The 15928-nt window shown below is 40.8% G+C and overlaps 1 protein-coding gene across 1 annotated transcript in view; it reads right to left on the reverse strand.

The window, feature by feature from the left end:
- Positions 1–219: 219 nt before the first annotated feature.
- The window catches only part of LOC109621502 (cGMP-dependent protein kinase 1), a 51928-nt gene continuing 36219 nt past the window's right edge, over positions 220–15928 (reverse strand). Inside the window, exons 2-8 of the mRNA XM_029858661.1 lie at positions 11501–13060; positions 11206–11444; positions 11047–11144; positions 10708–10918; positions 954–1185; positions 541–890; positions 220–445 (exon numbers count right to left, since the gene is read on the reverse strand). Coding sequence (XP_029714521.1) covers positions 283–445; positions 541–890; positions 954–1185; positions 10708–10918; positions 11047–11144; positions 11206–11444; positions 11501–13060 — 2853 coding nt within the window. The 3' untranslated portion in view covers positions 220–282. The remainder of the gene's footprint in view (positions 446–540; positions 891–953; positions 1186–10707; positions 10919–11046; positions 11145–11205; positions 11445–11500; positions 13061–15928) is intronic.

Here is a 15928-nt window from a genome sequence, read left to right on the forward strand (position 1 = left end):
TAGAATGTGAGTGGAAATTGATAATAATGTTGAATGCCTCCTTCAATTCGATTGTATTTTTCAAATTCACGTGTCGAAAATAAATCCAACAGCTGTTGATGATTGATTTACGTTGATCAGATACTCAGAAAACGTTTCGTTGTGCTTTTTATCAATCTACAGGTACTCCCTCACGCAAATCGCAATGGAAACGTGTTCACTGATTCGAAACGGTTATAATTACACATGTAACTGGGCTTATATTTATCAATTTTAATTAGTCAGTATTAATGAAGGTGGAGGTTAAAAATTGATATCCCATCCGGATGTCTCGTCCGGTGGTTCGTCCTGATCCTTCGGATACTCGTCGAAATTGGACAGATCGGTGTCGGATTGGATCGGGCGCACCAACGGGGCCGGCAGCGTGCGCTCCTTCAACCGCTGCCACTCGAAGCCCGAGAACCACCTGCAAAAGATGGAAACGAAAAATAAATAAGTGATTAAAATTCGGCACTTCTACGTGATTGATCCGTTTGTTGAAATAACGCCGGGATTACTCACGGATGGTTTTTAATATCGGCGATTCCATTTTTGCCGTATCCGAGCCGCTCGGCCGGAATCTGCCGACAAAGTCGTTTAATCAGCACCTGCGCCTTTTTCGGAATCCGCGACGGTAGCTCAATAATATCGATTCCACGCAGAATGGCGTTGTAGGTTTTCATGTGATTCTTTCCACGGAACGGCGGTTTACCAACAAGCAACTCGTGGATGAAAACACCTAGCGCCCAATAATCTACCGCTCGGTCGTGGCCTTTGTTCAGGATAATTTCCGGCGAAACGTACTCCGGTGTGCCGGCAAAAGTCCACGTTTTTTGGTTGGCACCGATGCGTTTGGCGAAACCGAAATCCACCTGCGAAGTAAGTTGGGAATGACTAATTTTTAAAAACTGCTGCAAACAATCGAACAAACGCACCAATTTGATGTATCCCTGCTCGTCCAGCATTAAATTTTCCGGCTTCAAGTCCCGGTAAATCATATTGCGACTGTGCAGATACTCGAAGGCTTCCACCACGCAACCGGCCATGAAGCGGGCCGTCCGTTCGTCGAAATGTTTGTTCTTTTGCAGAATCGTCCAAACGTCACCACCCAGGCAGGCCTCCATCAGGAAGTAGAGATACTTTTTATCGCGATACGTTTTGTATAACCTGTTGGAATATTTGAATGGTAAGTTTGTTGCAGATAGTTATCAGCAATTTAAATAACAACAAATAAGTGAATTTAACAGCATTTGCTGGAACGAAAATCATCCGTTCCGGTCAGGAGCGCTTTTTATTTGACTTCCCTGGGCATAGTGTATCATTATACTTGCCTCATAATGTACACATTAGAGCAGTTCAGATTTTTTTTCACATATTGAAAATGCAAAGCTCCCATATGTTCTTTACAATCCTTGGTGCAAAACTGGAGTCCAATCAAATTTTCATTCAGCCATTTCGGTGGTAGTTTAATGGTGGCCCAAGAGCAAAATAGGTTTGTATGGGAATTGCTATGGAGAATTTTAAAAAAAAAGTTCTACGCGGTGTAGAGCATTCACATATGGATAAAGTCATAGGGTCAAAGTCGAAATGATTTCTTCAGATCTCAATGATGAATGTTGCCGAAGACCGGAACTTATTTCGACAATAACTTTAAAGTTGGAAAGTATCCTCGTATGCATCGGTTCCAAAACTAGTTTAATAAATTAGTGGTTACTGAATAGTCTCCAGTAGTTAGTCCTCAAGGACTCCTGATGGTCTTGGATAGCCTCCAGCGGTTGAGCTGTGAGCAAGAAATGGTTCAGCGTTAGGGCATCTTAGGTTTATTCAGTTGATTATTCATCGTTGTAAGTGTCTTGTCATCCGGTTTTCTGGTATTTGTTAAGGATAAACGTCTTGACATCCCGCTTCGACAGTGCATCAGAACTTCAGACGCACAAATCTCAAGAAGCAAGTTTCAAACAACAGAGCGTTTTATCATTCTGTTCTTGTTCACTTGTAAATGAGAAGCTCAAGTGCGCTGGTTTTGTTTACGAAGAGATTTGTGCCCTTGAAATCGTGAGTAGGTGCCAAAGTCGGCCATTGTGGCGGTCATTTTGCGATTGTAACAAGTCTGTCCTTAAGGTCGGAAAGGAAATCCGAACGGACGTTTTAAGTATCTCCCACGATGTGAAAGGGCGATGATGGGCTGGGAAATCACTTGATAGGGTATGTGTTCCATCAGTAATCTTATGCTCCCATATTCATCTTATTCGAAAACAAGCGATTACGCCACCGATTGATTCCGTTCTTTTTGTTTTCATGGGTGCTCACTCCTAACAAAAAATACAAAAATAAGAAACAAAACAAACAATGCTTCAATCCTTTGTTTTTCGTAGGATGAAAATGGGAGCCACATGCTTAATAAGGGAACCAGTACCCTAGTTGCATTTATGACGAGGGTCGGTGAACAATATTAATTTCTTCCTTTTCCTGCTTCTGTGTAGGTAGGACTTCAACTCAGGTAGCACCATTGTCGCTCATGATGGTGAGGCATGCAAAAGCGCCAACAAAAATGACCACAGTAGACAAGAAAGTACTTTACTTGGACTTGAGAAGGGCCAAAGTAGCCTAGTTCAGCGAAACAGAAGAGACGAGCATACGGCCTGGGTAGTGCCTCCGATACTGGAATCTCTCGCGGGCACTTAGACTTCACCCTGGCTTGCTCACACTACTGCACTCAGGTTTTTCGCGAATTAATCACTAACACACGGAGACAAGAAACCTGGAATGGAACTGCTAACGAACATTATTGAAGACCATTCCATTATGTCCGTGAAAAATTGGTTAGCCAATATTAGAAGGTACGAATATCGCATCGGCAAATTTCGTGTCCATACAGGCCATATCACTATCAACGATCAACGCAAGTTCTATCGGCAGTTGGCTGCAATCGTAAAAAAACCAGATTATTCCACCTAGTGGTGATAGTGCCTTTCTCTTTCATGATTTCTCCATCGACGAAGGCGGAAGTGTTCCTGAATCATGATAATACTTGATTTAGAAAACAAAAACCATAATAGCCTTTTTGAGTTGGGAAACTTAAGGGCTGCATTTATTCTGACGTTGTACTTTACGTACAGACAGAGTCAGGCTTATAAGTTGACTGCCTATGCCTACCCAGACAACCAGTAATCGCATAAGGATGCACGCTCTACATCGTATAAAGTAGTATTTTAAGTCACTATTGCATATATGTACGGCTGAGGGACAATTTCCATCACATATGATGTTATTTTCTGAACTTATAGCGATGTATCTGATAAAATCATATAAAAGGGCAAGTTTACTTTTATCATGTATGACTACATCGTAGTAGACGATATTCTGATGTTTTGTTGCGACAAACTTTGCTCATTCGCAAAAGCGTTCTAGCAAACTCGTAAAGTGTCAATTGAATTCGCATAATGGGGCACGTTCGGTGTAGTACTAGATTTGTAGTAATGAGCTGAATTTTCATATGATGAGAAGGTCAATTCTCCGTTTCTGCAATGAAATGGTAGAAAAAGCGTGGGTATTATGATTCCTTGCCTAATTTGATGCTGCTTGAGCAAAACTTTGGATAACTATGTTGTTTATGTTGCAAGAAATAGAGAAAACATCAACACTGTTGCCCAAAATGTTGCTCAAACAGCATCAAATTAGGCAAGGGATCATAATACCCACGCTTTTTGCACCATTTCATTGCAGAAACGGAGAATCGACCTTATCACCATACTAAAATTCAGCTCATTACTACAAATCTAGTACTTCACCGATCTGTCCTATTGTGCACTGCGATGATTATACGACTTCGCTTGGTACTTTTCTTATTACGTCAGTTTATCTCGCATTGATGTATAAACTAAATCGCATAAAAGTAAAAATAAATTCGTTGATATGTGCATGCAAACTCGCATAAGCTGGAATCGTTACCGTTGACATATGGCGATGTGATTCGTGATAACAATAGAAGAGGTGCTCTTGGAGTGCCAAAAAGCTACAAGAAAGTGGCTCAGTCTCATTATGGTGACAAAACAAGTTACAAAGTCATCAATTTGTTGACCTGATAACTTATAATGGGTTGTGCTAGTAATAGAGAGGTAGTGATAACTGTGCGGGAATTCACGCTTCGTCATTTTGAGCTCCAGATAATCTGCCGAACGCAGGGAACCCAAGTTCATTTCAACAAACACAGAGGTGAGTTTGAATGTCATGACAATTGGCCAGTGTGTTTCACAAGTAGTGTTTGGTGTTAAGTGTGAAGTGTGGCTCGATAATCCGACGGTTATTAGTTCGAAACTAAGGTGACAAGAATTGTTTTTTTTTCGAATATTATAAAGTCGCATAAGATGCTATATTACGTCGTAAAAGTGCACACCATGCATCGCATAAGATATCGCTTCAAGTCATATAGCGTTATTATTTTTCCGTCAATGCACGTATAGCGCCTCCACTTTTGTACGTATAAGGCACTTTTACTGCATCTTATGCGATGTAACTTTACCACATAAAAGTACGTATAACATAAACATAAACTTCATTATACGTGCAAATTGGTTGTCTGGGTACTTACCAACTTCACTACCATTAAAGGCCAACCAATATGAATACGATAATTACATGCTAGGGTAGCTTACGTATTGTGGTCCGAGGCATGTATCCCAGGGTGGGCCAAAATACATGCCCCGGGAAATAATACGTCCACTACCCTAGGGCTTTAATTTTTTCGCTAGCGTCAGATCACTTTACGGTCTTCGAGGTTTTTTTTTTTCTGTAAACCCTAGGCTTCATTCCATTGTCATAGGTTAGACTTACACACCAAAAAATCGATTCGGGGTTTCAGCTAAATTTTGCTGAATTTTGCCGAGCTGAAGGTTTCAGCAAAAAATTTGCTGAAATTCAGTAAAATTTGCTGATTTATTCAGTAAACTCTGCTGATCATCAGTAACGTTTTGCTGAAATTCAGCAAACTTTGCCGAAAATTCAGCACAAAATTTTGCTGGATCCTTCAGCTCGGCAAAATTCAGCAAAATATTGCTGAAAGCGTTTAGTGTGTACTATACAAAACTTTTCTTCTTCTTGAAAGAAATGCAAAAAAATAAAATTATTCATACTGAACCCCATTAATATTTCATTCGCAATGTGGAGAGTGGGGATGCAACTAATGGCACCCCCATTTTGCGCAGATATTTTAGACGCAAAAAGGGTTTGAATGAGCTTTTTTCTGGGTTTTTGCGATGAATTTTTAATTCTCTCGTACAACGTTAATTCACCCTATTGTGTATTAACAATTCAGGAATTTTAGATTACATATTGTAGGCTTCACTTGACGGTGAATGCAGTAAGTGCACGTGTATTCAACATGCTGAGGGTGACGCGTTTAATTCCTGGTCGGTCCAGGATTTTTTTCATAATGGAAATTTATTTAATTTCCTTCCCAAGTTAGTTAACAGTCGCGGCTTGATGTGTCACATACATGGGTATTAGAGTGGGTCAACGTTGTATGGAGAAACTTCAAATTTGATCGCATCAACTCGGAACAAAGCTTTTTCAATCTATATTAGCGTCCAATACAACTGTGCAAAATTTGGGAGCGATTGGTTGCGTCCCCGTATTCCGCATTGCGATTGAATTTTGTATGGAAGTTAGTATAGGAAAACGTACTTTTTTGCATTTTACTCATAAGTTGAATTCTTTTTCCCAATACCATGTAACAAATGACGTTAAAGTATAGTCTAGGATATGCCGAAAAACTTTGCCGAAGGCCGCAAAGTGATCCGACGCTTGTGAAAAAAGTTATTTGCCTGGTAACTTAGGCCAAAAATTGAGATTTTATTATTGATGTTATTCCTTTACATGTTAAATGTTAAGCGCCACCGGGCAATCTGTACGTTATAACTTTTTTCACAAATGTCGGATCACTTTGCGGTCTTCGGCAAAGTTTTTCGGCATAGCCTAGGCTATACTTCAACGTCATTAGTTAGATCGTTTTAGACGAAAAATTTCAATTTATGAGAAAAATGCAAAAAAGCACGTTTTCCCATACTAAATTCCATACAAATTTCAATCGCAATGCGGAACACGGGGAAGCAACCAATCGCTCCCAAATTTTGCACAGTTGTTTTGGACGCTAAAAGGAATCGAAAAAGCTTTGTTCCAAAAAATCGACTGTGTTGACCCAGTCTAATGGGTATGATTCACTTTTACACGTGACCATTGCCGGTGGAACACCAGGAACCGGTTCTGGAACACTACCGATAAATTAAATGTGACTGCTGATTGGTATCAGCAGGTTATCGAAAGAGCCACAATTTGATGTGTCGCGTGGGTTTGGTTCCCTTATACATTTGAGAACTTCTGGTGAGAAACTCGGAACTGATTTCGGGACACTACTGGATTTATGGTCGGAGATTTTTTTTCATCTTAAGGTTACTCAAAAAGCCATACTATGTGTCGCATGTATGAGTTTGGTTCTCTTTTATATTTGACCACTTCCGGTGGGACACCCAGAACCGGCTTCAGAACACTACCGGTAGGTTATAATGTAGCCTGAGCCTATTTTCTTACTTATTTTTTATTAAGATATCGAAAAAGGCGCGATTTAATATGTTGCAAGCAAGGTTTGGGTAATGGCACAAATTTCCCAATTAGAGGAGAACGTGTCACTTCCGGCGGGAAACCCGGACCCGGTTCCGGAACACTTCTGGTTCAGATATGGTTTGAGGCTATTTTCCTGCTTATCGTTCATCAGATTATCGAAAAATCTGCGGTTTGATGTGTCGAATACATGGCTTTGAATCATTTTTATATTTGGCCACTCACGGCGGGACACACGGAACCGGTTCCGAAACAATATCGGTTCAGATATGATCTGACACTATTTTCCTGCTTATCGTTCATCAGGTTATTGTAAAATCTGCGGTTTGAAGTGTCGAATGCATGGTTTTGAGTCACCTTTGAATCGTTCATCAGGTTATCGAAAATGCGGTAGTTTGATGTGTCGCGTGCATGGGTTTGGTGGTGATAATGGATTTTTTTTGGCGAGAGTTCACAGATTGGTGCGTGGATACTAAATAGTCGTAAGATTATAGATTGTGTATTGATTACTCTGAAGGATACGGCTCAGTTACTCTGGTTGCAAAGCTATAGCGATGGTTATGAGCATATAAAACATGAGTTGTACATGTAGAGAAAAGGAAGAAAGTAGATAGAAAGACATGACATAGGAGGAAAGAAGCTGATTTAGGATTTAACCCAGGACCTTTAGCAAGCGAATCATGATCCATCCCGGGTAGAGCGAAATGGCAAATGAAGGGCAAATTTTACCATTAAAATAAAATGTTTGAATGGCAAAATTTGCTATTAGTTTGTTTGAAATAAGAGTTAAAATAACAAAAATAATAACTAAATTTCTATGGCATAACAACTAAAGAATAACTGATTTTGCCATTGTAATAATAAAATAATAGCAAAAAGAATGTCAAAATAATAACATATTTTAATATGATGATAAATTATGTTATTGTTTTGATATTGTGACAGGATAGTATGATAGTAACATTTGATGTTATTATGTTATTATACTATTTAATAATACCTCGCTAATTACAAGTTTTACAATGATAGCATTTTTTGTTATTTATGTGTCATCCCGCCCAAGTAACACAGCAAGCTATATAAGTGTTTAAAGTTCACTATTCATACAAAACGTAGAGTATTTTTCTTGTATTATTTACTTAATTTTGAACACTTGTAAGATCAAAACAGCGCAAAAAATGGCGGCTTATAAAACATCTTACATGTAATATAAGATGTATCTCAACACATTTATATCGCTTGAAAAAATGATATAGAACATACCATCCAACTCCCAAATATGTATCCAAATATTTATCAATAATATCACTTGTAAAATACACATATAAAACAACTATATGTATTCATAAGCTCAAATAATACATTTTGATAGTAATATAACTTGTAATAGTTATTTATGCAACGAGTTGCAAAATGATGATTTTTACAGCACGAGTCGTACATTTATCCAACGAGGCTTGCCGAGTTGGATAAATACGAAGAGTGCTGTAAAAATCGAGTTTTGCAACGAGTTGCATACAACATTTTTTGCAATGATCAAAATTATTCACTTGAATATGATCATTTCCATCAGTATCATTGTGCTTCTCGGTGGATGAATGGGAACGACCACGTGCTCCATCACGAAATCTGAATCAAGCAAGCCGTGCTATAATTGTCACAGTTTTTCAAGCTCTTACTGTGGTAACACAGGTTGTCAGTCAAACAAATGCATTATGATTCATAATGCTACCCAAATGAGATGCATTATGAACCATAATGCATTTGTTTGGATAGTACGGAAAAGTAGGCCGTTAGAATATTGAAACGGCAAGTATAAAATTAATTTTATAGTGCCAAATTGCAAAAAAATCATTTATATTACACATTATTTGCACAGGTTGAAATTAAGCTATCGTAAAGCTATATAACTGGTAGAAAGCTTTTATACTACAAAAATAATATATCCAACAATATGTGTAGCATAAAAACTGTCAAAACACAGAATAACAAAATTAATTTAATAATAAATATATTTGGATTCTTCAACCACGTGAACATGGATTTTGAAAAATGTTATGAAGTCAATAATGGTTGTAGATTATTTAAATAGCCAATGAAGGCATGGTTCATGCTCAATGATGGTAGCGCTATTTTACATGCGAATCAAAATTTATGGTGAAACTGTCGATTTTACTCTCCCAGATTCCAAGCGCTGCAGGGTTCATATAATAAAGCCAACCATAAACATTAAAATAATCCATCCAAATTATGCTGTTCTATCAGTTCATTGTCTCCACATGAATGAAGAATCAATATGGCTGATTCTCTATGAGGCTTACAGTGCCGTACAGAAAATGTAAACAACTATCTAAATTATAATAATAATTGTTTTTGGGCTTAAGGCGAAACTGGATCCATTTCCTCACTTTTTGGTTTTTGATTTTTTATTAAATAACGAAGCAATATTTTCAAAATCGGTTTTCGTGCACATGTAGAGTATGGATCAAGGTATCTCCTGATTTTTTTTCGTGGTGGAAAATGTTTTTCGTTTTTGCAGAAACCATTTTTGTATAAAATTTCACAAAAAAATGGTTTCTGCAAAAATGGAAAACTTTTTTCACTACAAAAAAATTCAGAAGAAACCTTGATCCATACTCTACATGTGCACGAAAACCGATTTTGAAAATATTGCTTCGTTATTTTATAAAAAATCAAAAACCAAAAAAATGAGGAAATGCTTCCAGTTTCGCCTTAAGACTTATCTCTGTTTGGAACACACGTAAGATTAGAGTGATATGAAACCAATAAATATTTTTGTTTCGAAATTTATAATGAATTGAAGGAAAAATATATTTCCAATCGGTTTCCATATTTTTATTGGTACATGCACATTTTTGACAGGTACAGTAATTTGGATTAATTTGCTTTGGAAAAGACGTTATATCTGAAGACCTTGCGTTAAAATTACGTTAGTAATACAAACTTATAACATTCTTACAACAAACGTTTTATTGAGCTATAATTATGTTTTGAGCTCAAAATTTAAACTTTGAAATAACTACACTACAACTTAGTTTCAGCTTGGTTGAATCTGTCAAAATGTAAACGTAAACATTATCATTGATCTCTCGCTCTGCTGTTGGTGCTGAATCTGAGTCGTTTTAGGATATTTGGGAATTAAACTAGTCGCTATCTAATTCGGGATAATACCAGCTGCTGCCGAGAGGTCTTAGGATCGTGCTTGGTGATGTCCAGAAAAATATGTAAGTAGCAAGATTTCGAGTTGTATCCCGAAATTCAAGAGTCATTCAAACTTTTCTGTGGTCATCGTCTTCGACGCCCTGTATAGTATAAACTCGACAGCCAACACAAATCTATCTCGACATCATCGTCCTCGTCGGAGATCTTTCTGTCCACTACCGACCAAAATAAGGGCCATGAAACCTATGCTTTAATCTGCGTTGAATTGTGCAGTTATGAAAAATTGAACAAACCCAAAATGAGACGCTTCCGTAAAATTAAAACATTGTTGCTTTTATGAGTGATTTGCATGATGCTCTATTATTGTTATATATTAGTAAAATATAGTTGTTTAATACTTGGTGCAATACTAAGATATTTTTTTGCTGTTTGTAATTGGCTAACATTATTAAAGCCTAAAAATAACACAACATGATCCTGATACACTTATATTACAGTTATAGAACATCTTTTGAAATTTTGATTTTGAAAGATGTTTTCTGTGTTACTTGGGCGAGCTATTCACAAAAAACTAAAGAATTGCAAATTTAGATATGATGACAAAATATGTTATTCTTTAGTTATTGATTTGTTATTCACCTCTACCCGGGATGTATGCGGTACCTCTGTAGCTGTGTTTCTATTTCAAAAAGTAAAGAATTGAAAAATCTGACCCACTGGGTAGTAACATTTCCAATTCAATAAATTAGATGTATCACAGTTCAATGCAAATCCCGGAGAAAAATGCCATGTATGCAGAATATGTGCAACACATGGCATAATTTTCTTCCATTCGAGTCAACCGGTCGGTCGGTCGGTGGTCCCGCCGCCGCCGGTCGTCGTTCAACCTACCTCACAATAAACGGGCTATTACAGCTCAGCATGATATCCTTCTCGCTGTAGGCGTGCTCCTGCTGCTGCTGCCGTACCATCTCAATCTTCTTCAGATACTTGAGGGCGAAGGTTTTCTGCTTCTGGTATCGCACCAGCTCCACCCGACCGAAGCCACCGATTCCCAGCGTGCCGATGTAGGTTAAATCATGCAGCTGAATGTGGTCGTATTCTGCAAGTAGGGACGTAATGACAATGAATGAAATTATGTAGTGAATGTTTGAGAAATTGGGGTAGGGGCTTTTTAAACTAAAGTATAAAAAGAATGCCTCTTGATTAGAATGTCCAATAAAAGCTTACCAGAAGATGTATTCTTATCACCAGATATCCTGGGCAGGTCATCGGACAGCTTTATTTCACGTAACTTCTCCAGTCCGCCAAGAAATTCATTGAATGCTCTGCATCAACCGTTTAGGTTATTTTCAAAATCAACTATATAATGCTTTTACGAATACTCACATCCGATTCAACGTCAAACATTCCGTTCCAGGGGGATTTGCAATGATGCTGGCCAGTCGTCGATCTTCATGAAGCAGGGCCTGTTCACCGAAGTACGCTCCCCGTTGTAGAGTACCGACCAGTTTATCAGCTCCATGCCGATCGGTTTTGATCACATTTACACTACCGCCCCGAATGATGTAGAACTTATCACCTGGATCACCTTGTTGGATGATTGTGGATCCAGTTGCGTAGAACTCCTAGAAATAATTTTATTACTTCCAATCCCGAAGCATCAACCTCATACAAAACTTACCCTTTTCAGCAGATCCGAAATCTTATGGAGCTTCTCGGTTTCCAGATCCTTCAAAATAGACACCGTACTCAAGAACTTCACGTTCTCCTCCCGCTCCTTCCTCCCACTTTTCATCATAATCTTCTGGAACACCTTCCGCTCCAGCATCCAAACCTTGGCCTCCGTAGTGACCCGAATACTCGCGAACCGTTTCGCTTTGTACAGAATGGCCAACTCCCCGAAGACGACACCCCGTCCAAAGGATTTGATCACCTTGTTCTCCGCCACAACCTCGTAGGTTCCATCGGACGACACAAAGAAATGCGCACCGATGTCCCCCTCCTTGATAATGTAGCTGTTCGGTGGGAATGCCATGGGGCTCATGGCATCCGTTACCGCCTTCAACCGTTCCTCGTCCATCAGATTGTTCAGGAACTCGTTCGCGGAGATGGCTTTCCTTATCAGTAGCTCATCTTCCGCCCGCTTCGGATGGCTTGGAATGACAATTTCTCGAGAACCCTTGATTTCTGTTTTGTCTGATAGAACACCTTCCTTGCGAACCTTCTTCAGGATCCCAACCGATCGGCTGACGTTCAGTTCTTCAATCTTCGGTGGAGGTAGCGAGTCATCCGAGTCTCGTTGAGGTTTGCCGGGGATCTCTTCTTGCACTGGAGTTGGTGGTGGAGTTCGTTTCGGAGGAGGTCCCGATGGAACGGGTGGAGCTTGCTGATGCTTCTCAATTTCGTTGCTCACCAAGCTCAATGGAACGGAAAGGTTTATCATGTCATCTACCATGGAGGGTACCCTCGGCGGAGGCAACTTGGGAGGTGTCGGTTCCTCGTCTTGAGAGGTGTCGTCCTGTGCATCTCGACTGCGTTCATCCTCATCATCTTCTTCTTCTTCTTCAGAGCTGGAAACTTCGGGGACGGGTTGGACCTTCGATTTGGACGGTGGGATTGTGTCGTAATCGTCGGATGTCTCACTCGTTTCCCAGGTCTGCGTTGTGATTGTGGATATCTGTCTACTGAGTGAGGACTTTGGAGGTGGGAGATTCGAACGGGACGACCCTTGTGAAGTCTTAGGACTAGCCCGAGCGACTGGACGGGTAGTCTCTTTGACGATGACCGGTTCCTGCACTGGCGTAGCAACGACGCTACTCTTGCTGATACGGTTCTGCAGTTCTTTGATTTCTTTCTCCAATTTGACCAGGTGAAGGCGATCATCCTTGTTGGGGTGTTCTCGAAGTTTCGATTCTAGTGCCAACTGGAGGAGTATTTTAGTTTGCTGAATTTCCTTGAGTAGCTCAAGGTTGATGTTTCGGTCAGGCTCTTGTGAGCTGGCACTGATGCGCTCCTTCGCGTTCGGTTGTGGAATTTTCCGTTCGAACTGTGGTTGCGGAACCGATACAGGTCTAGTAGCTTCCCAGGGAGTCCCGTTGGGTACATTCAGCCGTTCATCTAAACTGCCTAGACCGGATTCACGTTCCGTGCCTTTTGGGGAAAATTTCCCGACGGACCTGGACGTTCCATTGGTAGTGGGATTAAATTCTTGCTCGTAGATTCTCCGACTCAATCGGACGGGCTGGAATGTGTAATAAGAAAAAGGTTCTAGTTATATTCGGAAAGATTAAATGATAGGAGGTTCATGGTAATGAAGTAGTTAAGACGAATTTTACAACAACTCATCTTCGGGGTTGCGAACCACTCTGCATACTTTATATTTTCAAAGTTTAACACGACTGACAAAAAGGGTTAAAGTTTTATGACCGATTTTTTTTATCAGTTTAATTTAAAAATTAACTTTCATGTAAAGCGATTCATGCATACTAAAAAAGTATTGAAACATCTTATACAAATTTGTTTCCATTTTTTTTGAATGGACACTTTTTTCGAAGAGAAAAAATATAACAACAAATAAGTCATGTAATTTTTTGTCGTGTTTCTGGCACTTATACAGTCATGCTCCCAGCATACCATCAGAATACAGTAAAATTGAACAGGCATGCTTAATTTGATTTGAACAGGAAAGTCGTTCAGTTACCATTACCTATATGAATCTAACAACTGCCTCAGGGGGATTTCAGAGGTGTTTGAAAGCATTCAATAAATGTTTCAGGCGGTTTTGGAAGGGATTCAAAAAGTTTCAGATGAAAAACGCTTAAAGATTTGATGACCTATACTCAAGAGAGCTCTTGCAAATTCTTAAACAATCATTGAACTCATCAATTGACAGCATGAGTATGAGCAATGAGCATAGACGACTGCACAATTCGTAGTTGCTACTCCATGATTGACCGGAGCAATCGAAATTGCACAGAGAACCAATGAATGGGACTTGGGTCTAGCACAGCATTCTCAATGTGCACAGTTCGAGAACTCTCAACTATAACAACCACAACCGATCAGGCTAAGGCCCGGGGTGGCCTCTGCTGTACATAGTAGCCGTCTCCATTCCACTCGGTCCATGGCTGTTTGTCTCTAGTTCCGCACTCTGCGTTGGGTCCGCAGATCGTCCTCCACTTGGTCGACCCACCTAGCTCGTTGCGAACCACGTCTTCTTGTACCGGTCGGATGACTCTCGAGAACCATTTTAGTCGGGTTGCTATCCAACATCCTGATGACGTGACCCGCCCACCGTAGCCTCCTGATTTTCGCGGTGTGGACGATGGTTGGTTCTCTCAGCAGCAGATGCAGCTCGTGGTTCATTCGCCTTCTCCAAGTCCCGTCTTCCATCTGCACTTCGCCGTAGATGGTACGCAACACCTTCCGTTCGAGAACTCCAAGGGTGCGTTGGTCCATGTTTCGTGCCCATAGAGGTCGACCGGTCTAATCAGCGTTTTGTAGATGGTTAACTTCGTGTTACGGCGAACTTTATTCGATCGTAGAGTTCTGCGGAGTCCAACGTAAGCACGATTTCCTGCCACAATGCGCCTCTGAATTTCTCTGCTGGTGTCGTTGTAGGCGGTCACCAGTGAGCCCAAGTACACAAATTCTTCAACCGTCTCGATTCCATCACCGTCGATATAAATTCGGGGTGGCGGGCGCGGTGATTCCTCTCTGGAGCCCTTTGCCATCATGCACTTTGTCTTCGACATAATAATGACTAATCCGATTCGCCCGGCTTCACTCTTTAGTCGGATGTACGTTTCCGCCATCGTCTCAAATTTACGAGCAATAATATCAATATCATCAGCGAAACCAAGCAGCTTAACGAACTTCGTGAAAATCGATCCAATCGTGTTTATCCCCGCTCTTACAGCCGCTCTTACAGCCTCTAAAGCAATGTTGAACAGCAAGCACGAAAGACCTCTGCGAGATTCGAAGGGACTCGAGAGTGTCCCTGATACCCGAACTACGCACATCACTCGATCCATCGTCGCCTGGATCAACCGTATCAGTTTATCCGGGAATCCGTATTCGTGCATAATCTGCCATAGCTATTCTCGATCGATTGTATCATACGCCGATTTGAAATCGATGAACAAGTGATGTGTGGGCACGTTTTAATCGCGGCATTTCTGCAACACCTGGCGGATGGCGAACATCTGGTCCGTTGTAGCGCGTTCATCCATGAATCCAGCCTGATATTGCCCCACGAACTCCCTGGAAATCGGTGATAGACGGCGGCTAAAAATTTGAGAGAGTATCTTGTAAGCAGCGCTCAGTAGTGTGATCGCGCGGTAGTTCCCGCAATCCAACTTGTCGCACTTTTTGTAGATGGGACACACGATACCTTCCACCCATTCTTCCGGTAATACTTCCTCCTCCCAAATCTTGGTAATGACCCAGTGTAGTGCTCTCATCAGTGCTTCTCCACCGTATTTTAGAAGCTCGCTTGGTAGTTGATCTGCTCCAGCGGCTTTGTTGTTTTTCAACCGGCCAACCTCCTCCTCAATCTATTAGACGTCAGGGGCCGGAAGTCTTTCGTCCTTTGCACAAACTCCTAGATCTGTTACCACGCCACCTTCGGTACTTGCAACATCGCCATTGAGGTGCTCATCGTAATGCTGCCGCCACCTCTCGACCACCTCACGCTCGCACGTGAGAATATTCCCGTGATTATCGCGGCACAAGTCGGCTTGTGGCACGAAGCGGTTCACCTTCTCGTAGAACTTTCGGGTGTCCTTAGCGCGGTACAGCTCTCCCATCTCTTCACGATCTCGTTCTTCCTGCTGGCGCTTCTTCATCCAGAAGACTGAGTTCTGCCTGTTCCGCACCTGTCTTTCGTAATCGTTCCAGTCGTTTCTGTGATTCGCTGATATACACGTTTGTCTCAGGAAGGAATTCTTGTTAGTAGGGAAGGGTAACCATTGCCGATCTAGGAGTCACCTAAGGTCGTTGATACGATCTGACAGTGCATCAATAAACACAAACCACCGTTCACACTGCCCATAATCGCATAGTTGACGTAAGCGCCACTGTAGTTTTCAACACACTTTTGAAATGTTAA

Source organism: Aedes albopictus, chromosome 2 (assembly GCF_035046485.1).
Source record: "Aedes albopictus strain Foshan chromosome 2, AalbF5, whole genome shotgun sequence".
Taxonomy (NCBI): Eukaryota; Metazoa; Arthropoda; class Insecta; order Diptera; family Culicidae; genus Aedes; species Aedes albopictus.